This window comes from Bos mutus, chromosome 22, assembly GCF_027580195.1.
Source record: "Bos mutus isolate GX-2022 chromosome 22, NWIPB_WYAK_1.1, whole genome shotgun sequence".
NCBI lineage: Eukaryota > Metazoa > Chordata > Mammalia > Artiodactyla > Bovidae > Bos > Bos mutus.
In genome coordinates, this window is record NC_091638.1 from 48483852 (window position 1) to 48506547 (window position 22696).

At 37.8% G+C, this 22696-nt stretch overlaps 1 protein-coding gene across 1 annotated transcript in view; it reads left to right on the top strand.

Annotated features, from left to right (window-relative positions):
• PBRM1 (polybromo 1) overlaps positions 1-22696 on the top strand; it is a 106935-nt gene that overhangs the window by 11447 nt on the left and 72792 nt on the right. The window contains 6 exon segments of the mRNA XM_070360176.1: positions 4245-4392; positions 10457-10600; positions 11794-11910; positions 14454-14522; positions 15556-15654; positions 18701-18783. Of these exon segments, the coding sequence (XP_070216277.1) occupies positions 4245-4392; positions 10457-10600; positions 11794-11910; positions 14454-14522; positions 15556-15654; positions 18701-18783 (660 nt within the window).

Genomic DNA, 22696 nt, shown 5'->3' on the forward strand with positions numbered 1-22696 from the left:
GATTACATGGCAAAGAGAAATTAAGTTTTTTAGTCAACTCACTTTGAGTTGGAGAAGTTATCCTGGATTATCCAGATGGTCCCAGTGTAATCACTGGGATCTTTAAACAGGAAAGAGGGAAGCAGAGGAATCAGTCACAGAGAGGTGTGAAGATGCTGTGCTCATTTCTTTGTACTTGGAGGAACGGGGCTACAAGCCAGAGAATGCACATGGCCTCCAGAAGCTGGAAAAGGCAAGGGAATGAATTCTCAAGAACCTCTGAAAGGAACGTGAACACCTTGCCTTTTAACTCAGTGAGACCCATTTATGGATTTCTGTAAGATGAGAGATTTGTGTTGCCTTAAGCCATTAGTTTTGTGGTTAATTTGCTGTAGCAACAAAAGGAAATGAATACAATGAGTTAATTAAAGATTTAGATCCATTCATGAATGTTGATGTCATAGTGTGTAGCCAACAAGCTCTAGGTTGAGCTGAAGGCAGCCTCTCACTTCTAAGAGCCACCAAGGATGTAGTGTCATCATCCCGAGTGAGGAGAGCTCTGTAAATTAGTCATGCCAGAAAAGAAGGTTTTTTTATCTCATGAGGTAACTATCCAGATTTCAGTTGGTTCATCAGTAATAGTCTTTTAAAAGTTGTCATTTAATTAGCCTATCATAGTAAAAGCCTGTATTTATTGCTTGTTTAAACCTCTGCAGTATTCCTATCACAATTTAGAAGTGATAACTTGTGCAAGTTCTCAGACTACTAAGTATAACCAGAATTCAGACTCAAGTCTTTCTGTTTCTAAAGCCTGTTCTCTTACCCAGTATGTTACATACAGAATGCAGTGCCCATGTGCCTCATGGAACAGGACCACCCACTTCTCTGCTGCCAGCTGAGGGGCCGAGGGTACAGGCCTTGGGTGCTGGAGCACTGTCTTCTAGCCTTGGTGATGTGGTACCTCAGAGCGCCACTGCTGTCCCCCAGGGCTGTGCCTACCTGCATCTCTGCCCCTCCTCTGTTGTGCAGTGCGTGCTTTCTCAAGAGCTTGTGGGAAGTAGTATTCTTCTCATAAGTAGTATTGTAGTGTCACTCAGAGCCACACAATTGTGAATTTCTTTTTGAGACTTTGTTTTGATTAGTATATTAGGCTGTTGATACTCGGGCATCTAAATTAGCAAAGGCTGAGACAAGAACAATTGCTTTCTCTCAGATACATGTCCTATTCTGTGAGGTCTTCAGGGCCAAGATACTCTCTGTCTCTTTATTCTGCTGTGCCTGGGGTATTGCCCTTGGCTGCATGGTCTAAGGTGGTGCACCACCAAAATGACCTTCCACCCCGTAGGAAAAAGAAGGCGTGTTAAGGAAGTGACCTGGACATGGTACACTTCAGCTCTTGCATTGACCAGAACTTAGCTGCAACGAGACTTAAGAATTTGGCCTTTAGTACCCAGGCAGCAGCTTAGAATGCTGTCATCTTGGGAAGGAGGGAAAATAGATTTAGGTGTAGCCAGCAGGCTCTGTACATCAGGCAGATTAGTTCTCACTTTTCTGGTTAAATTCTTAGCTATGCTTTGGCTATGCTGTGGCCATGTTACAGCAGGGTGCCCTCATCTATTGTTGAAAGAGAAAATCTGTTCAGACATGTATTTCACAGTCCTCTGTGTACATATGTATGTGTACACAAATGTCTGGGAGAATACTTACAGCTCTTAAACTCGGGATGAATATAGACAGATTTTACTTTTCTTTCTTTTTACTTTTTTTTTTTTAGTATTATTTGGCTGAGTCGGGTCTTAGCTGCATCATGCGGGATCTCTCATTGAGGCACACAGGCTCCAGAGTGCTCTGGCTCAGTAGTTGTGGCTTGTGGGCTTAGTTGCTCTGTGGCACGTGGGATCTTAGTTCCTCAACTAGGGATGGAAACCGTGTCCCCTGCATTGCAAATGTTAACCACTGGACCACCAGAGAAGTCCGAGGTTTTACTTTGCTTTCTGTATGTTGATTTAAGTGGGGAAAATCAGGGCTGTTTCGTTTTCAAAGTGGGGGGACCTTGTTTTGACCAAATTACGTAGCGTGGAATGTTTGGATCCTGGTCCTTTTTTTCTGTGTGGTAATTCTGAAAATGTTTGTGAGGAGCCCCCTTGCAGGGCTTCCGGGATATAGTGTCCTTTCTAGGTTATGTGTCCTTAACGGATTCCCAGTTGTCTACAGATGATCGCCTGAGGGTTTGTTGAGGCCCAGCCTCAGTAAACAGTACACTGTGGCCCATGAGGGCCAGGTGGAGAGAGCCATCTTTGGATATCAAGTGAACACAGCCCTAAAGCTTGCTCTGAGAAAGTCCCTTGGTACCACTGGCAGCATTGGTATTAGGTCTTCATTATCACCGGCTGAGCGCCGAAGAATTAATGCTTTTGAACTGTGGTGTTGGAGAAGACTCTTGAGAGTCCCTTGGACTGCAAGGAGATCCAACCAGTCCATTCTGAAGGAGATCAGTCCTGGGATTTCTTTGGAAGGAATGATGCTAAAGCTGAAACTCCAGTACTTTGGCCACCTCATGTGAAGAGTTGACTCATTGGAAAAGACTCTGATGCTGGGAGGGATTGGGGGCAGGAGGTGAAGGGGAAGACAGAGGATGAGATGGCTGGATGGCATCACTGACTCGATGGACGTGAGTCTTAGTGAACTCTGGGAGTTGGTGTTGGACAGGGAGGCCTGGTGTGCTGCGATTCATGGGGTCGCAAAGAGTCGGACACGACTGAGCGACTGATCTGATCTGATCACTCGCTGAGACTTTTATGTTCTTACACTCTTTGAAGAGCAGATTGAATGCTCCTTTTATCCCCTCAGACTTAATTTTATAAATCAGTAAAATTGTAAACACTTGATAAGGGTTTTTAAAAACCTAATTTGTTCTTCCTTTTCCTTTCTGTAGAGTTTAATCTAGAGTCATTAGTTAAGGCTGAGCAAGGGTAGGAATCTGCAAGGGAGACACGCGATGGGCGCACAGGAAAGGGCTTGGGGACAGTAGCCGTGTCGCAGGCTGCTTTCATGGAGCACAGGCTCTGGGTGTGAGGGCGTTGTTGGTTGTAGGATGCCGGCGTCAGTAGCTGTGGCTCGTGGGCTCTGGAGCACAGGCTCAGTGGTTGTGGCACGTGTGCTTAGTTACTCTGTGGCATGTGGAATCTTCCCAGACCAGGGATCAAACCTGTGTCCCCTGTATGGGCAGGCGAATTCCTATCCACTATGCCACCAGCAAAGTCCTGAAGTCCCTTTTTGTAGGAGAAACACACTAAATTCTTCATCAGCTTACTCTCAAATGGTTCAGAAAAAAACGCTTTTTGTACTATGCTTGAAATTTTTATGTTAATATGAAAAGCTTTTAAAAATTAAATGCACATGACTGAAACATGTGTCTTAGCAACCATGGTGTTCTTCATAGTTGTAACTTACCCTCTTACACATCTAGGATGAGTTTTATCTACCCCTGAGGGAAAATTGAAAAACAATAGCTGATTAGGTAATTTTTCAGAAGATTTCCTTGTCTCGTGGAACTTTTGAAAAAAGCCAGAAGAAATAATAATAAACATCCATGAACCAAAAGCCAACTTAAAATGTTATTATAACTACCTTTAAAGTGTCCCCTTCCCTCCAAGAGATAACCATTATCCTGAATTTTGTGTTTATCATTCCCATGCCTTTTTTTAAATATAGTTTAGTCATGTTTGTTCGTGTATTATGCTCTTTTATCTTTGGTAAGCTCCTTGTGCCAAGGGCCTCATCTTTTTCTTTTGTAACTTAAGTACTTGATGTTAGAGCACCATATATACTAGGCACTTGATAGCACTTGGCAGAGAAAGTTCTGTGGTCACTACCTGAAGAAGGACAGTCCATTTTGTAAGTTTATAAAATGCTTTGAAGCATACCTGTTTTTTTGAACCCCACGAAAGGTAAGTCATTTTCATTTGCAGAAGATACCATTGACATGGTTTTAGTATTGGTTCCCTAAATCTTAAATATTTAGCATATAAGAGACCATTACAGATAATAAATTTAGGGTTTTTTTTTTAATCACTAATAGGTATTTTGAAAAGGGCATGCGTATTCATCTTACTTTTGTTATTCCCTCTGAGTTCTGATCATGGGAGTAAGTCTAGTATGCTCTCTTACTTGGGAGTGTTGGGCATTACCACAGATAGTTTTGAGACATCACGTTTTATAGGCTTTTGATTATTACTTTTTGAAAATCATTAAATTATTGACAGAAATCAACCAGACTATTATGAAGTGGTTTCTCAGCCCATTGACTTGATGAAAATCCAGCAGAAACTGAAAATGGAAGAGTACGATGATGTTAATCTGCTCACTGCTGACTTCCAGCTGCTTTTCAACAATGCAAAGGCCTATTATAAGGTAAGAGAGCATCATATTTGGAAGATACCCAATTTGATAATTGTGTGGCTTTTTAATATTTATCAGTCTGATAGGTAAGTAGTGATTTTTCATTTGATAGTTTGAGTTTGTATTTCTCTTCTTAGTAAAGAAACTGAAGATTAATATGATTATGAACCATTGTTGTTTCTTCTGTGTCTGCTCAAATCTTTTACCCGTTTGTCTCTTGGGTTTGTGATTTTCATGTTTATTTTTAGAAATTTTTTTGTTCTAGGTGCTAATCCTTTTTTGGTTATATGTGTTGCAAATATCCTCTCCCACGGGGTGGCTGTTTTTTCACTCTTTGTGGCGTCTTTTGATGAACAGAAGTTTTTTAAAATTTTATTTTAAAATAGTCAGATTTCTTAGTCTTTAACTTTGTGTTTTATCCTTCTCTATGTCTTATTTCAGAAATCTCTCCTCCACAAAGATTGTAAAGATATTCTTTTCTCCCAACAGTTTAATAGTTTTGTCTTTCGTATATATGCCTTTAGTGTACCTGGGATTGAGTGTGTCTCCTATGAGCTAGGGATTTGCTTTTCCCACAGGTATAAGCTGCACCTTGAAATGGCCATTCACTTCACATTTGTCTGTGCTGTTACTGCTGGCATTGCTTCCAGGTGCTGTGGGTCTCTTTCTGGTCTTTATTCTGTTCCTCTTGTTCTGGCCAGTTTATCTAAAACTAGGCTATTCTATATCTACCTTAATTTCTTTGATTTTATAATTTTCTTGTCTGGCAGGGAAACTGTTTTGATTATTCTTGGCCCTTTCCTTATACTTTTTAATATTAGTGTGTTAAGTCAACAAGCACCAAAAAAATTGTTTGAGTTTGTATTGGAATTGCATTGACTCTGTAGATTGTGTTTTGGAGAATTGACATAATCGTGATGTTTATTATTCCGGTCTGTAAATTTGGTACATCTTCACTCATTTGTCTTTTTAGCAAAGCTTTAAATGTTTTTTTTTTTATTTAGATTCTGTAAAAATACTGTTAAATTAATTCTTAATGTTGTGTGTATGTATTTTTTCTTTGAGATATAATTCACACACTTTTTAAAGTGTAGAATTTGGGGAGGGAGGTTAATATATTTGAAAGTTGTGCAACCATCACCACTGTCAAACTCCAGAATTTTTTCATTACCTCAAAAAGAAAACCATGCCCATTAACAAGCATAACTTCATTTCCCCCTCTCCTAGCTTCTAGCTTCTGCAATCTACTTTCCTTTTGTATGGACTTCCCTTTTCAGGGCTTTGCATATAAATGGAATCCTGAACGGTATGGATGACTAGCTTTTCTCACTGTGCACAGTTTCTTCAAAGTGCATTCTTGTCATAACCTTTATTAGTACTTAGTTCCTTTTTTATAGCTGAATAATATTCCATTATACGAATATGTATCATATTTTGTTTGTGTCTTAGTTGATGTACATTTGGGTTGTTTCTGCTTTAACAGTAGTGAATAAAGTTGCTATAAATTTTGTGAATATATAGCAAGAGTGCTGTTCATTGGGTACAGTACACTATATGTGTCCATTGGATCTAGCTTTTTAATTATGTTGCTGATATCATTTATATCCTGATTTATCTGCATGAACTATCTAGTTTCCAAATGATGTGCTATAAAATCCAACTGATGATAGATTTGTCTATTTCTCCTTATTAGCCATACTGATTTTTTCTTTATATACTTTGAAAGTATGCAAATAGGAGCATACAAGTTGAAATTGTTATATTGTCCTAGTACATTGCTTTTGCATTATGGCACCCCACTCCGGTACTCTTGCCTGGAAAATCCCATGGACGGAGGAGCCTGGTGGGCTGCAGTCCATGGGGTCGCTAAGAGTCGGGCACGACTGAGCAACTTCACTTTCACTTTTCACTTTCATGCATTGGAGAAGGCAATGGCACCCCACTCCAGTACTCTCGCCTGGAAAATCCCATGGACGGAGGAGCCTGGTGGGCTGCCCTCTATGGGGTCGCACAGAGTCGGACACAACTGAAGCGACTTAGCAGTAGCAGTAGTTTTCTTTATTGTTATTATTGTCTTTTTTGAATTTTGTTTTATCTGATATTATTACACGTAAAATAATAGCAGCTTTATTTTTGTATTCACCTTATTTTTTCTATTCTCTTATTTCCAACCTCTTCATATCTTTTTAATGCTAGTGTATCTCTTGTAAGCCCCATATAATTGAATTTCTGTTAATCTAGTTGATGATCTTCACCTTTTAACTGAAGCATTTTATCTCTTTACAGTTTTAGTAATTATTACATTTGGCTGTATTCCTATCATTTAAATTTCTACTTTCTATTTATCTCATTTTGTAATTTTTTTCTTTTTTTGTTTCTCTGCCTTGTTTTGGGTGTTTTTTCCTTCATATTTTTCTTGGTTTTATTTTGTTTTAAATTTCTTCTATAATTTGAAAGTTGTCAGATCCATTAATAATATGCTCTTATCCAAGAAGTTCTAATATGCATAATTAATTTTTCAAAGTCAAGTATTAATCAGTATTTTAAACATCCTTCTAAATAATGTAAAACCTTAAAATAATGTAACTGATCTTTTTATTTATGCTTCTGATGTTTTGTATTTTAGTTCTATTGTGACAAATTTTTAATCCCATAAAATAATGTTATTTTTATATAGTCAGTATTTTTACTCACAAACATACTACTCTCTTTATTCTTCATTCTTATATTGCTATTGAGAAGTCATCTGTCAGTATAACTGTAGTTCCCTTGAAAGTTATCTCTCTCTTCTTTCTATCTTAAGTATCTTCTTTTTGTCTTTATACTCCACAGTTTCACTGTGATATGTGTAGATATGATTGTCTTCTTATTTATAGAATTTGGGAATTGTAGATCTGTCTGAATCTTTGGGTTGGTGTTTTTCATCAGTTCTGAAAAGTTGTATGTCTTTGTATATTGCCCTTGCCCCATTCTCTCTTCTCCTGTAGGACTCTGATTGGATGTTATATTAGAATTTCCCTAGATTTCCATTTCTGTTAACTTTATGTAGAGCCCTTTTATTGTGTCAGTGTTGCTTTTTAGGTAATATCTTTAGTTCTTACTTTTTTCTTTGAAATCTGCTCAATCTACTGAGTTTTTACCTTTTAATGTTTATATTTTCCTTATTTTGGAAGTAGTTTCTTTTGAGGGAATTGGTTGTATCTTCAGTCCTATTATTTCTTTAAACATATTCAGCATGCTTATTTTTTATTCTGCAGCAGATAATTTAGTACCTGAATTACTTACATGTGTGTGTTTGCTGTCATTTATGCTTGCTTTCTCTTGTGACTCTTAGTCACACGTGTTTCATCCATTTTGACTATGAGCTTATATTTCTTGGAGACTGGAGATTCTTAAGTTGAAGTTCTTCTGGAGAAGATTTGTTGCTTATCTCAGGTTGCTTATCTGGCCTCTCTTTGTTAGGACTAGCTTATGCTGAAGAGTTCTCAGAGGAGATTTATCTCATGCCTCTCCTCTCCCTGCAGTGCCATGGGTTGAGCTGGGTGGAGGTTGAGGTGGGTGGTCTACCTTGTTCCTTGGCAGCACAAAAACTGACTTGTTTTTAATTCCCAGTTACACTGCAGCCATAGCCTTTGAAGTCCCAGCTTATGGTGGAGCCTGGCCTGTGTCTCTTGTCCTTGTAGCCTCAAAGACATTTGAAAGCTAAAGCTCTTGAAAACTATAAGCATCTTGTCTTATAGGTAGCCTCAAGGTAAACATTGGCTTCAGTGTATTGCTTGCTTATCCAGGTTCCTACTTTTACTCTGTTCTTGCTTTTGTGAACACTGCTTATTCCTTACTGGCAGCACATGGATGCATTTTTAAAAGTTTACTGTTCATTTTACATGACATCCAGCATTGTTGTTACTGGAAAGTTTTGGTTAGTTTATCCCCTCTATCCTTCAAGAAAAGAAAATATTCAAATAAGGTTTTAAATAGTTGAAGAATAGAAATGAAAATCAAGGCAGTCATTAACTTCTCTCATTTAGACTTGTACCCCTTAAATTGGGTCTTATCCTTTAAATTGTCTTTCTTAGTGTATGAGTAACCTGTTCAGTTCAGTTCAGTCACTCAGTCATGTCCGACTCTTTGCGACCTCGTGAACCGCAGCAGGCCAGGCCTCCCTGTCCATCACCAACTCCTGGAGTTTACCCAAACTCATGTCCATTGAGTTGGTGATGCCATCCAACCATCTCATCCTCTGTCGTCCCCTTCTCCAACCTTAAATCTTTCCAAACATCAGGGTCTTTTCAAATGAGTCAGCTCTTCACATCAGGTGGCCAAAATATTGGACTTTCAGCTTCAACATCAATCCTTCCAGTGAACACCCAGGACTGATTTCCTTTAGGATGGACTGGTTGGATCTCCTTGCAGTCCAAGGGACTCCCAAGAGTCTTCTCCAACACCACAGTTCAAAAGCATCAATTCTTTGGTGCTCAGCTTTCTTTATAGTCCAACTTTCACATCCATACCTGACTATTGGAAAAACCATAGCCTTGACTAGACGGACCTTTGTTGGCAAAGTAATGTCTTTGCTTTTTAATATGCTGTCTAGGTTGGTCATAACTTTCCTTCCAAGGAGTAAGCGTCTTTTAATTTCATGGTGCAATCACCATCTGCAGTGATTTTGGAGCCCCCAAAAATAAAGCCAGCCACTGTTTCCCCATCTATTTGCCATGAAGTGATGGGACCGGATGCCATGATCTTAGTTTTCTGAATGTTGAACTTTAAGCCAACTTTTTCACTCTCCTCTTTCACGTTCATCAAGAGGCTCTTTAGTTCTTCTTCACTTTCTGCCATAAGGGTGGTGTCATCTGCATATCTGAGGTTATTGGTATTTCTTCTGGCAGTCTTGATTCCAGCTTGTGCTTCATCCAGCCCAGTGTTTCTCATGATGTACTCTGCATGTAAGTTAAATAAGTAGGGTGACAATATATAGCCTTGACGTACTCCTTTTCCTATTTGGAACCAGTCTGTTCAATGTCCAGTTCTAACTGTTGCTTCCTGACCTGCATATAGGTTTCTCAGGAGGCACATCAGGTGGTCTAGCATTCCTACCTCTTTCAGAATTTTCCACAGTTTATTGTGATCCACAGTCAAAGGCTTTGGCATAGTCAATAAAGCAGAAATAGATGTTTTTCTGGAACTCTCTTGCTTTTTCCATGATCCAGCAGATGGTGGCAATTTGATCTCTGGTTCCTCTGCCTTTTCTAAAACCAGCTTGAACATCTGGAAGTTCATGGTTCACATAGTGCTGAAGCCTGGCTTGGAGAATTTTGAGCATTACTTTACTACCGTGTGAGATGAGTGCAGTTGTGCAGTAGTTTGAACATTCTTTGGCATTTCCTTCCTTTGGGATTGGAATGAAAACTGATCTTTTTCAGTCCTGTGGCCACTGCTGAGTTTTCCAAATTTGCTGGCATATTGAGTGCAGCACTTCCACAGCATCATCTTTTAGGATTTGAAATAGCTCAACTGTAATTCCATCACCTCCACTAACTTTGTTCATAGTGATACTTCGTAAGGCCTGCTTGACTTCACGTTCCAGGATGTCTGGCTCTAGGTGAGTGATCACATCATTGTGATTATCTGGGTCATGAAGATATTTTTTGTATAGTTCTTCTGTGTATTCTTGCTGCCTCTTCTTAATATCTTCTGCTTCTCTAAGGTCCATACCATTTCTGTCCTTTATTGAGCCCATCTTTGCATGAATGTTCATGCAAAGTGTATTAGTAATAATTACCCTTAATTTAGCAAATTATTTATATTCTTCAAGGCTCTTTGTAATGAGATAGGACATAAATAGAATTAATAAAATTATTTGATTTCAGAATGCCTTTAAAACATACACTTAGTTTTTCAGAAGAGAATTGAGGCCCACGTATCATTTACTTACAAGAATTTTAAAATTTGTGATAGTTTTCAAAGTTATATCTTAGTGTACCAATCTGTTGGAACAGGATGCTTTAGAAATAGTCATTGATTTCTAATAAAATGCTAAGTGATATCTTTTCCTCTTCTCTTTGCTAATGTACAGCCAGATTCTCCTGAATATAAAGCTGCTTGCAAACTCTGGGATTTGTACCTTCGAACAAGAAATGAGTTTGTTCAGAAGGGAGAAGCAGATGACGAAGATGATGATGAAGACGGGCAAGACAGTCAAGGCGCAGTGACGGAAGGAGTACGTGTGCCACCGGAATGGGTGATGGATCGGCTGCTGGGAGGTTGACAAGGCCCCTGCTTGTGATTTCTCATGGCCACTGTTGCAGCTAGGCTTTCTGTGCAGTCGTGTTGGTAACTGGAAGGGTAAACAGACACACAACCAGAGAGCCCCACTCCAATGACAAGGGATCTGGGACAACCAGTGTTGTTAGATTGAGGTATTATGTAAAGGCAGGCTGTGTTGTGATTGAAAGTTGCAAAGTTGATGGAATCACCTTAGTTAGGAATATTTTTGTGGGTTAGGTTGGTTTCTGTTCCTAGAACATGTCACGTGTCTTCCTGCCTCTGGAATTTTGCAGTTGCTTGTGCTTCTGCTTCCTTTGGCTCTGCCTGTGACTATCTCCTTTGCATTATTCTAACATCCCAGTGTAAACTGGGAAAAGACTTTCCTAACCACTCTATCAGATTGTTTGCTCTCTGCTCCTCCTTTCCCATCATCATATCATGCTGTTGTGTGATCTTCAGTTTTTATCACTGTATGTGGAATAAGTGTCTAGTATTAGTTTATATGTTTACTCTCTGTCTTCCTCAAGTAGAATGATAGCTCCAAAAAGCTATCACCTTGCTCACCTATTCAGACATCTAGATTCTGCCTGACATGTAGGGACTGAAAATATTTGATTTGCTGATTGAGTGCACACGTTTAAAAAGAAGAAAAAGAACAGTAAAAGGAATTGTATCTCTCCTCTGCAACTTTAAATAGACATCCAGAGAATAAGTTTTGTGAATGCATTCATACACCCTGCTGTCTTTGTCATCTGCAACACGTTTCCAGAGTAACTGGTTGGGCTGGGAGGAGAGGAATCTTGCTTATAGGACATAATTCTCCTCTTTGAAGCTAACTTTGGTGTTACATTTTAACTAGTAAGTAAATGACTTAAATATGAATATTCTAGTCTGCTTTCATCAGTGTTACATTGATTCTTCTCTGAGCTGTGTGGTAGGGGAGTCTCAGCTAATCACTTGTCTTATATGTTGAATATTTATTGTGAGTCTAAAGTGTGATATTCATGAAAATTGTACTTAATGTAAGTTTAGAAGTTGCTCTTTTGAATTGGCTTTAAAATTTTAGAAGCTGTTTAATATCGGCATTTACTTTTGGATTTTTCTTATTCCTTTCGTCTCTCATTCCTCATACTCCCGTACTTCCAGTCTTCTCCAGGTTACTTGAAGGAGATCCTGGAGCAGCTTCTTGAAGCCATAGTTGTAGCCACAAATCCATCAGGACGTCTCATAAGCGAACTTTTTCAGAAGCTGCCTTCTAAAGTGGTAAGTGATGTAGTTAAAGACAAGTGGATTAAAGTGTTGATTTTATTCTTTTTTAAGTACTTCATAAATTCTCTTACTTCTTAGTAAATAGAGTAAGGGTAATGGAAGGCGTTGGAGGTAGCCGAGAGATCCTCCTCATGGCCTCAGCAGTAAGCATATAGGATATGTTCTGTCATTTTACTTCAGCAAAAGGTTATAGATTTTTTGTTTGTGTGTTTGGTTTTATGATTAGAAATTGTTTTTGTTTGTTTTTTCATTTTTGTGGTCGTAAAATATGCAATAATCTAAGATTTACCTTTTAACCAATTTAAGTACAAAGTTCAGTGGCGTTAAGTGCAGTCATATTATTGTGCAGCTGTCACAACCATTTCTTTCCAAAACTTCTTCATCTTCCTACCTATTAAACAGGAACTCCCTACTTTTCCCTCCTGCCGGTTCCTGGAAACCACAGTTCTGCTCCTCTGAACTTGACTACACTAAGTACCTCATTTAAGAGAAATCATACAGTATTTGTTTGTGTCTGGCTTATTTCACTTAGCCTAGTATCTTCATGATTTATCCACGTTGTAGGTTGTTTCTAAGATTCATGATTCTTTTTTTTTTTTTTTAGATTCATGATTCTTAAGTGATAAAATAAGCACATAAATTAAACCTTTTATTTATAAAAGAGAAGAAATATTCTCTGCTCAAGAGTCAGAATGAGAGGAAGATAATTAACTTCTTCCTGATAACTACTCTTCTACCCCAACATGGAAGAGGTTTTCTAGACCAGTGGAACCCTTTAAAAGTGTTAGAGCCCCATGTGTCTTCACACCCAAAGAGCAATTAACATAGCTGATGTTCCACTTTAGCTTTTGGAACTGCAAAAATTTCTATGACCTTCACATTCTTGTATTTCTGGATAAGGACATACTTTCAGAGGTACTCCACTGTACACATACTTTAAGAAGTACTCCATTATAACTCCTTGTGAGCATTTTCTCTTTAAGAACAAGGACTGAATTTCTTAAGGATGAAGACTCTGACATATTTTCTTCTGTGTCCCTGTCATGTAGTTGGAACCCAGCATGTCAGAGGCTTGCAAGAAGTGTTTGTTGACTGACAGGTGGCGTGTAGCTTTACCCATCAGTCATCAACAACACTAGTTGTAGGACAATTATGACATTAGAAATAGGGTATCTGAACACTGCTGTCTGAAGTGTGAATCTGATTAGAAAAAATATACTGGTTTATGTTTGTCATATGTTTAAAATGTTAAGAAAAGAAAAACAGTATGACAGTTCATTAAAAATTGCATATGGAATTATCATATGATCCGGCAATTCAGCTTTAGATATATACCTAGAAGAGTGAAATCAGGGTCTTAATGAGATATTTGTACAACCGTGTTCCTAGCAGTATAATTCACAATAGCTGAAACATGGAAAAAGCTCAGGTGTTCCTCGATATGTGAATAGATAAATAAAGTGTAGTATATAAACACCGTGGAGTATTACTCAGCCTTTAAAAAGAATGACAGTCTTGACCCATGCTACAATAAGAATAAACCCTGAACACATCATGGTAAGTGAAATAAGCCAGTCGTAAAGAACAAATATTGTATGATCCTTCTTTTAGGAAGTATGTACTTTTCTAAATATTGTATGATACTTCTTTAGGAAGTACTTAACAGCCAAATTCATAGAAAGAAAAAGTAAAATTGTGATTTCCAGGGGTTGAAGGAGGGGAAGGTGGAGAGTTATTGTTGAAAGGGTATGAAATTTCAGCTTGGGAAGATGAAAAGTTCTGGAGATGGATAATGGTGATGGTTGCACAATAATGTAAATGTATTTAAAGCTGCTGAACTGTACACTTAAAAAGGTTAAACAGTAAATTTTATGTATTTTTTTTTAACCACAGTAAGGAAATAAAAGTACAGTTTCTGTAAAAAGTGAAGCTGCTCAGTCAGGAATAGAGATTGGGTTGGGAAGATCCCCTGGAGAAGGAAATGGCAACCCACTCCAGTATTCTGGCCTGGGAAATCCCATGAACAGAGGAGCCTGGCGGGCTACAGTATGTGGGGTCACAAGAATCAGACGTGACTTAGCAACTAAATAATTTTGTACCCTGATTTCTTATAGGTCCTTAGTATTTCATATGAAATAGGATATAATTGTGTTATAGATTGCTAAATTAAAAGATCTTATAATAAACTCTTTGAAAACCTCTGCTTCATTTCCCCACATAGATATCTTGGGATCTTAAATATAAAATTGTGTGATCTGTGGATTTAGGAAATTTAAAAACATTAAATTGTGGTATATTAGTTATATAACCAAAAAGTAACTGTAAGGTCCTACAGTGTGCTCTTGGGTATCTCATGAAGCTTGTAAAAATCAAATGATTTCTGCTTCAAGTATAACAGAAAATATGCTGTACAACTGTGTCTTTAGCTTTTATCTCAAAAGCTGCTCAATTGATTAACAGATGGTCATTGTACTTCCTTGTTATCTCATTAGCTGGATACTTGCACTTATTAAGCATGCCTGGGTTTTGTTTTTCAGCAATATCCAGACTATTATGCAATTATTAAGGAGCCTATAGATCTCAAGACCATTGCCCAGAGGATACAGGTATGAAGGTGTACCATATGTAGAAATATGTGGTTTAGGGCATATTGGCCTATGGTCATTTTTTAGGCCTTTTAAAGAACAGAAGCGGATATTTCTGTAAGGAGTTGTTATTAATAGCAATGTAATGTAAACAAATTAGAGGTGTTACTGAGTATAGCTTTGGAGGAATCAGCATAGCATCCCTTTTGCATTTTTTCTGTAGGAAGGAAAGCAAAATTTTCATTGACTTAAGTGTTATAGTTTTAGTAAGTTTTGCTCTCAGGACAAAAATTAAAGCACATTGGTCATGGACATTTTTGATTGTGAAAGGTACATTGTCAATGAAAGGCTTGTTGTTTATTTTTATTGGCTTCCAAATAGTTTTAGGATATTTCAGAGTAAAAGTTAACTACAACAAACATTAAGAGTGTAAGGTTAGTGAAAATGCTCTGTCCTCTTTGTGTTTCCCCCTCCCTGTGTCTTCAGCAGTATAGATAGACTTGCTGTACAGTTGCTCTGTGTTGGCTAGTTAATTCTTATAACACCTCTGTGAGGAAGATACTGTTATTTACAGATAAGAAAACGAAAACACAGAGATGGTAAGTCACTTGCCTGAGTCATCAACTAATGAGAAGAGGTAGGATTTTTTTTTTTAAGGCTTAGGATTTGAATCCAGATAGTCTCACTCCAATGTCTGTACTCTTTAATGAATTAGTTTTCATGAAACATTTAGAACAGTGGTTGGCCCAGAGTAAACACTGTATATTTGGTAAATAAAACAACTTTTACTTTATCTGATTTTTTTTTTAAATATAAGTTGTTTTTATGAGAATAATGTAGCTCTGGTTTTGTTACCTATCTCAAAAACTTCTTTGTAAATGGACAGTAGTAATAGTCTATAAAAGAGATGACTTTATATGTTGTTCACATATGTACTTTCCAATAAAGTCTTAAGAGTATGGTGAGAGTTTAAAAATATATGGAGTTTTTTTTTAAGGTCATGTTGCTTAACTGTCTTTTAAGAATAACTGCTGTATTTTATTGTTTACTATAGAATGGAAGCTACAAGAGTATTCACGCAATGGCCAAAGATATAGATCTCCTAGCAAAAAATGCCAAAACTTACAATGAGCCTGGTTCTCAAGTGTTCAAGGTTAGTTTTGTTGTTGTTGCTTTCATTGATAAGAATACAGATTTTAATTTAGAGCCAATATTTTTGTATAAGAACCACATACCATACATTTTACCCAAAGTGTATCATTTAATGACTTTTAGTATGTTCACTGAGTTGTGTAGCCGTCACCACAATGAATTAGCAGTCACTGTCCATCTCCTCCCAGTCTCCCTGCTGCTGCTGCTAAGTCGCTTCAGTCATGTCCCAGCTCTGTGCAACCCCATAGACAGCAGCCCACCAGGCTCCCCCGTCCCTGGATTCTCCAGGCAAGAACACTGGAGTGGGTTGCCATTTCCTTCTCCAGTGCATGAAAGTGAAAAGTGAAAGGGAAGTCGCTCAGTTGTGTCCGACTCTCAGCGACCCCATGGACTGCATCCTACCAGGCTCCTCCACCCATGGGATTTTCCAGGCAAGAGTACTGGAGTGGGTTGCCATTCCCAGTCTTCCTAACCCTAGGCAACTGCCACCAGTCTACTTTCTATCTCTGTGAATTTACCTGTTTTCAACATTTCATATAAATGGAACCTTACAATTTGTAGTCCTTTGTGACTGGCTTCTTTCGCTTAGCATCATGATTTCGAGGTGTTCCTGTTGTATCATGTATTTCTTTTTATTCCCAAATAGTATTCAGTTAAATCTATATATCATGTTTTAGTCACTCATTCATCAATTGCTAGGCATTTAAGTTGCTTCCACTTTGGGGCTATTATACATAATGCTGCTGTGAACATTCATGTTTAAGTTTTTATATGCACATATATTTTCATTTTTATTGAATACGTACCTTGGAATGAAATTGCTGGGCCAGATGGTAAACTATATTTTTAACTTTTTTGAGGTTAAAATTGTTTTTAAATTATTCTTAAAGCCACTGCACCTACATTCCCACTAGCAATGTGCAAGTGTAATTTCTCCACATCCTCACCAATACTAGTTTCTATTTTTGGTTTTGTTTTATTTCTAGTAGGTATGAAGTAGTGTCTCATTATGGTTTTGATTAGCCTTTTTTTTTCCTTGCCAGTGCCCCATGATTGTAGTTGGGGCCAACAAGTTCAGTGAACAGTGAAAACCTGGAATCCTAACCACTTGGCCACCAGGGAATCCCCTGATTAGCATTTTCTAATGATTAGTGATGTTGAACATCTTTTCATGTGCATATTGGCCTTTCTTACTCTTTGAAAAAAAATTTTCAGATTTTTAGTCCCCCTTTTAACTTGGGTTAACTGTCTTTTTATTGTTGAATTGTTACACTTCTTTTTATCATCTAAACAATAGACGACATATGATTTACAAATATTTTCTCCCATTCTATATACTGTCTTTTCATTTTCATGATGATATCCTTTGACGCACAAAAGTTTTTAATTTTGGGAATTCCTTGGCAGTCCAGTGCAGGGGTTTCAGACCCTGGTTGGGAAACTAAGATCCCACATGTTGTGTGCTGCAGGACCCCTACCCAACCTCACCCCACCCCCCATCCCATCCCCCCCATGCCCAAGAAAAAAACTTCTCAATTTTAATTAAGTGTTTAATTTTGATAAGTCCCAATTTGTCTGTTTTTTCTTAGATTTCTTGTGCTTTTAATGTCTTACTGAAGAAACCATTACCTAATCTAAGGCTGCAAAGATTTATACCTATGTTTTCTTCTAAGAATTTTATTGTTCTAGGCAATGGCACCCCACTCCAGTACTCTTGCCTGGAAAATCCCATGGATGTAGGAGCCTGGTGGGCTACAGTTCATGGGGTCGCTAAGAGTTGAACACGATTGCGTGACTTCACTTTCACTTTTCACTTTCATGCATTGGAGAAGGAAATGGCAGCCCACTCCAGTGTTCTTGCTGGAGAATCCCAGGGATGGGGGAGCCTGGTGGGCTGCCTTCTATGGGGTCACACAGAGTAGGACACGACTGAAGTGACTTAGCAGCAGCAGCATTTACATTTAGATTTTTGAGCCATTTTGAGTTTATTTTTATATACGTGAGGTAGGTGTGAGGTTGGAGTTCACGTTCATCCAGTGCCTTATGTTAAAAAGACTGTTCTTTCCCTGTTGAATTGTCCTGGCAACCTTGTTGAAAATCAGTTGACTATAGATCCTTGGTTCTAAACCATTCACCTATGTTTCTTTTTATTCCACACAAGGTTCATTTTTGGTCCACTTTGTAGTTAAATATTGATATAGTCCCTTCATTTAAACCTCATTGATATAAAAGTCACTCTGTATAGTATCGTATACAATGTAAAATGACTTTCATTGCTTTGCAGTTCTCTCCTAGAAGTTTTGTAGTCCTTCTACAAAATGAACTGTAATGAACTGTTGCTTGTAGAAATTTCTCAAATTAATAATTTATCACTGGGAACTTAGCAAAGGGTGCTCAGAAAACCTTTTGAGAATAAAGTCATTTAGATTTACGGAATGCTGACTCAGTTGCTTTTGGTAGTTAATTTTAATTTTTATCTTGCATTTATTAAGGAACTTTGAGTGAAAATCAAGAATGAAGTCCTTGTATTGTTAATCCTTGATAAGAGATTTGAGTAGTATAGTACCAGTTGTTGATGCAATTAAGAATTTTGCTTTTCGGTCTGATTAATGGTCCTAAACTAAATTTTGGAGTGAAGGGAAACTGAATTTGCTATATGCTATTAATTTAAGCAAGTATGTTCATCCAGAATTTATGTGCCTACTCTTTAATCTTAGAAGTATACTTTTGTTTCAATTTTTAGGTTAGTGTACACAGGTAGAGTCCATTGTATTCTCACCCCGGTTTTTCCCTGTTCAGCATTAGATCTTTATCTTTCAGCTGGCTAGTTGTGGAAGAGCTGAGAGGCTTCTCAATTTGTATTTAATTACGGAGATGCTTTGAAAGCTTGTGGAAAGGTTAGAGGATGCAGCTGTCTGCATGTTGGATGGAAGGCTACTCCACATGCAAGGAGTGCCATAGAAAGTGTCCAGTACGTGATGGAGGGCATTTTAAACTGCCCATTTTTTTCTATACTTTTTCTAAGCTAAGTAATTTTATCTTAACAGGATGCAAATTCTATTAAAAAAATATTTTATATGAAAAAGGCAGAAATTGAACATGAAATGACAAAGTCAAGCCTTCGAATGAGGTAGGTTAAAAAAATGTTTAAAGTTCTTGTGCTTTTATTATTTGTCAAAATAGCTAGTGAAATCAATATAGTGAAAAACAAGATGTTGCATTTCAAGGTTATATTTACAGTTGCTAATATGATTCTGAAGAGAATAGGGTTAAATAACTCTTAATCAGTCCCTTCATTGTAGCTGAAGGGCTTTATTTAAAAAGAAACAAATTTTAAAATTTAACACCACTATGTACTTTTATTGCCTTGTACAAATATGTGTGTAAATATTTGTATATCATATTTGTATAATGCATATTACATATAATACATGTATATATAGGCAAAACTTGGAGATAACTGGGTTCATTTCTAGACTACTGCAGTAAAGCGAATATCACACTAAAGTGAGTCACACAAGTTTTTTGCTTTCCCCATGCATATGAAAGCTATGTTCACACTATACTGTAGTTAAGTGTGCAGTAGCATTAGGTCTAAAAAAGCTGTGTGTATACCCTAATTTGAAAAGACTGTATTGCTTAAAAATGCTGACCATCATCTGAGCCTTCAGCAAGTTGTAATCTTTTTTGCCGGTGAATGGTCTTGCTTCTGTTGATGGCTGCTGACTGATCAGGGTGGTGGTTGCTGAAACTTGAGGTGGCTGTGCCAGCTCCTTAAAATAAGACAACAATGATGTGTCCCACGTCAGTCCACTCTTCTTTTTCTAATGATTTGTCTATAGCATGAGATGCTGTTGGATAACAGGAGAACTTTCAAAATTGGAGTAAGTCCTCTGAAATGCTGATGCTGCTTTATCAACTAAGTTTATGTAATATTCTCAGTCTTTTGTTGCTGTTTGAACAGGCTTCACAGCATTTTCACAGAAGTAGATTCCATCTCAGGAAACTACTTTCTTTGCTCATCCATACAAAGTAACTCCTCAGTGTTAAAGTTTTATCATGAGATTGTAGCAGTTCAGTCACATCTTCAGGCTCTATTTTTAATTCCAGTTCTCTTACTGTTTCTATCCCATCTCCTGTTATTTCCTCCACTGAAGTCTTAAACCCCTCAAAGTAACCCATGAGGGTTGGAATCCACTTCTTCTAAGTTCCTATTGATGTTCATGTTCTTTCCATGAATCACAAATGTTCTTAATGACATCTAGAATAACAAATCATTTCCAGAAAGTTTTCAGTTGAATTTTCCCAGATCCATCAAAGGAATCACTATCCACGGCAGCTATAGCCTTATGAAATGTATTTCTTCAATAATAAGACTTAAAAGTCGAAATTTCTCTTTGATCCGTGGGCTGCAGAATGGATATTGTGTCTGTAGGCATGAAAACAACGTTAATCTTGTACATCTCCATCAGAGCTCTTAGGTGACCATGTGCATTTTCAATGAGCAGTACTGTTTTGGAAATAATTTTGAGCAGTAGGTCTCAACAGCAGGCTTAAAATATTCAGCGAACCATGTTGTAAACAGATGTGCCGTCATCCAGGCTTTGTTGTTCCATTTATTGAGCACAAGCAGAGTATATTTGTCATAATTCTTAAGGGCCCTAGGATTTTTCAGAATAGTAAAATGAGCACTGGTTTCAACTTTTAAATCACCAGCTACATTAGCCCTATCAAGAGAGTCAGCCTGTCCTTTGAAACTTTGAAGCTGGGCACTGACTCCTCTCTAGTTGTGAAAGCCTTGGATTGTTCTTCCATGATAAGTATATTTTATCTGCATTGAAAATCTGTTATTTAGTATAGCTACGTTTATTAATAATTTCAGCTAGATCTTCTGGATAACTGGCTGCTGCTTTTTTATCAGCACTGGCTCTTTCACCTTGCACTTATATTTTATGGAGATGACTTCTTTCTTTAAAACTCATGAACCAGTCTCTGCTAGCTTCAGACTTTTATTCCCCACCTTAACTTATTCTCAGCCTTCATCAAATTGAAGAGAGGCCCTTGCTCTGGATTATGCATTGGCTTACAGGATTGTTGTGGTTGGTTTGACCTTCTGTCTAGACCACTAACACTTTCTTCTTATCAGCAATAAAGCTGTCTTACTGTGTTATCATTTCTGTGTTCACTGGAGTAGTACTTCTAATTTCCTTCAAAAACTTTTCCTTTGCTTTTGTGACTTGGCTAACTGGTGCAGGAGGCCTAGTTCCGGCTGATCTCAGCTTTCAACATGCCTTCCTCACTGAGCTTAATCATTTGTAGCTTTTGCTTGAAACTGGAAAAAAAGTGCAACTCTTCCTTTCCCTTGAATGCTTAGAGGCCAGTGTAGGGTTATTAATTGACCTACTTTCAGTATTCTTGTGTATGAGAAAATAGGGAGAGTGAGGAGAAAGGAAAAAGATGGGGGAATAGCTGGTTGGTGGAGCAGTCAGAACACACACAACATTTATTAAGTTCACTGTCTTACATGGGCATGGATCATGGATCATGGTTCCCCAAAGTATTTACAATGATAGCATCAGAGATCACCACAACAAGTATAATAATAATGGAAAGGTTTGAAATAATTGCAAGAATTACCAAAATGTGGGACAGAGACGCAAAGTGAGCCAATGCCTTTGGAAAAGTGGTGCTCAGACTTGCTCGATTTAGGATTGCCACAAACCTTTAGTTTGTAAAAAGAAAAAGAAAAAAGGCAGTATATGTGACATTTAATAAAACAAAGCATGATGAAACAAAGTATGCTTATAATATTGTGATATTTGCATCTATATAGTAGATGCATATATTTTCACTGTAAGAGTATTTAGCCAGATGTCAGGAGATTCTAGCTTATCTTGTGCTGGGACTGTGACTTTGGACACGTCTTACTTCTAGGATTCCATTTGCTTCTACCTGAAATGGAAAGATCGAGTGGCTGCTTTTGTAGCTTTTTTCTGACTTTGACATTTGCTATGTTTCTGGATCCTCTGGTCACTGCAGTAACCATAAACTGTCTGGGATCAACTCTGGTGTATTTTTTTTTTTTTTTTGCTCAGAGTTCCAGATTTTGCTCTTCAATTTTTTTAATTCAGCAGAAACAAGTTTTTTCATATCAGTAATTGAAAAATGCCCTTATGCCAACATATTCTAACTTAACATCTGATCATTGGCAACTTCTATAAGCATAATTTTTTTTAATTAATTTATTTTAATTGGAGGCTAACTACTTTACCGTATTGTAGTTTTTGCTATACATCGACATGAATCATCCATGGGTGTACATGTGTCCCACTATCCTGAACCCCCGTCCTACCTCTCTCCCCATCTCAGGGTTGTCCCAGAGCACCCGCTTTGGGTGCCTTGCTTCATGCATTGAATTTGCACTGGTCATCTATTTACATATGGTAATATACATGTTTCAGTGCTGTTCTCTCATATCGTCCCACCCTCACCTTCTCCCACATAGTCTAAAAGTCTGTTCTTTACATCTGTGTCTCTTTTGCTGTCTTGCATGTAGGGTCGTCATTACCATCTTTCTAAATTCCATATATATGTGTTAATATACTGTATTGGTGTTTCCTTTCTGGCTTACTTCACTCTGTATAATAGGCTCTAGTTTCATGCACCTCATTAGAACTGACTCAAATGTGTTCTTCTTAATGGCTGAGTAATATTCCATTGTGTACGTACCACAACTTCTTATGCGTTCATCTGCCGATGGACATTTAGGTTGCTTCCATGTCCTAGCTATTGTAAGCAGTGCTGCAGTGAACATTGGGGTAGATATGTCTCTTTCAGTTCTGGTTTCTCTTTCAGTTTTGGTGTGTTTGCCCAGGAGTGGGATTGGTGGGTCGTATGGTAGTTCTATTTCCAGTTTTTTAAGGAATCTCCACACTGTTCTCCATAGTGACTGTGCTAGTTTGCATTCCTACCAACAGTGTAAGAGGGTTCCCTTTTCTCCGCACCCTGTCCATCTTTTATTGTTTGTAGCAGAGTCCCAGATT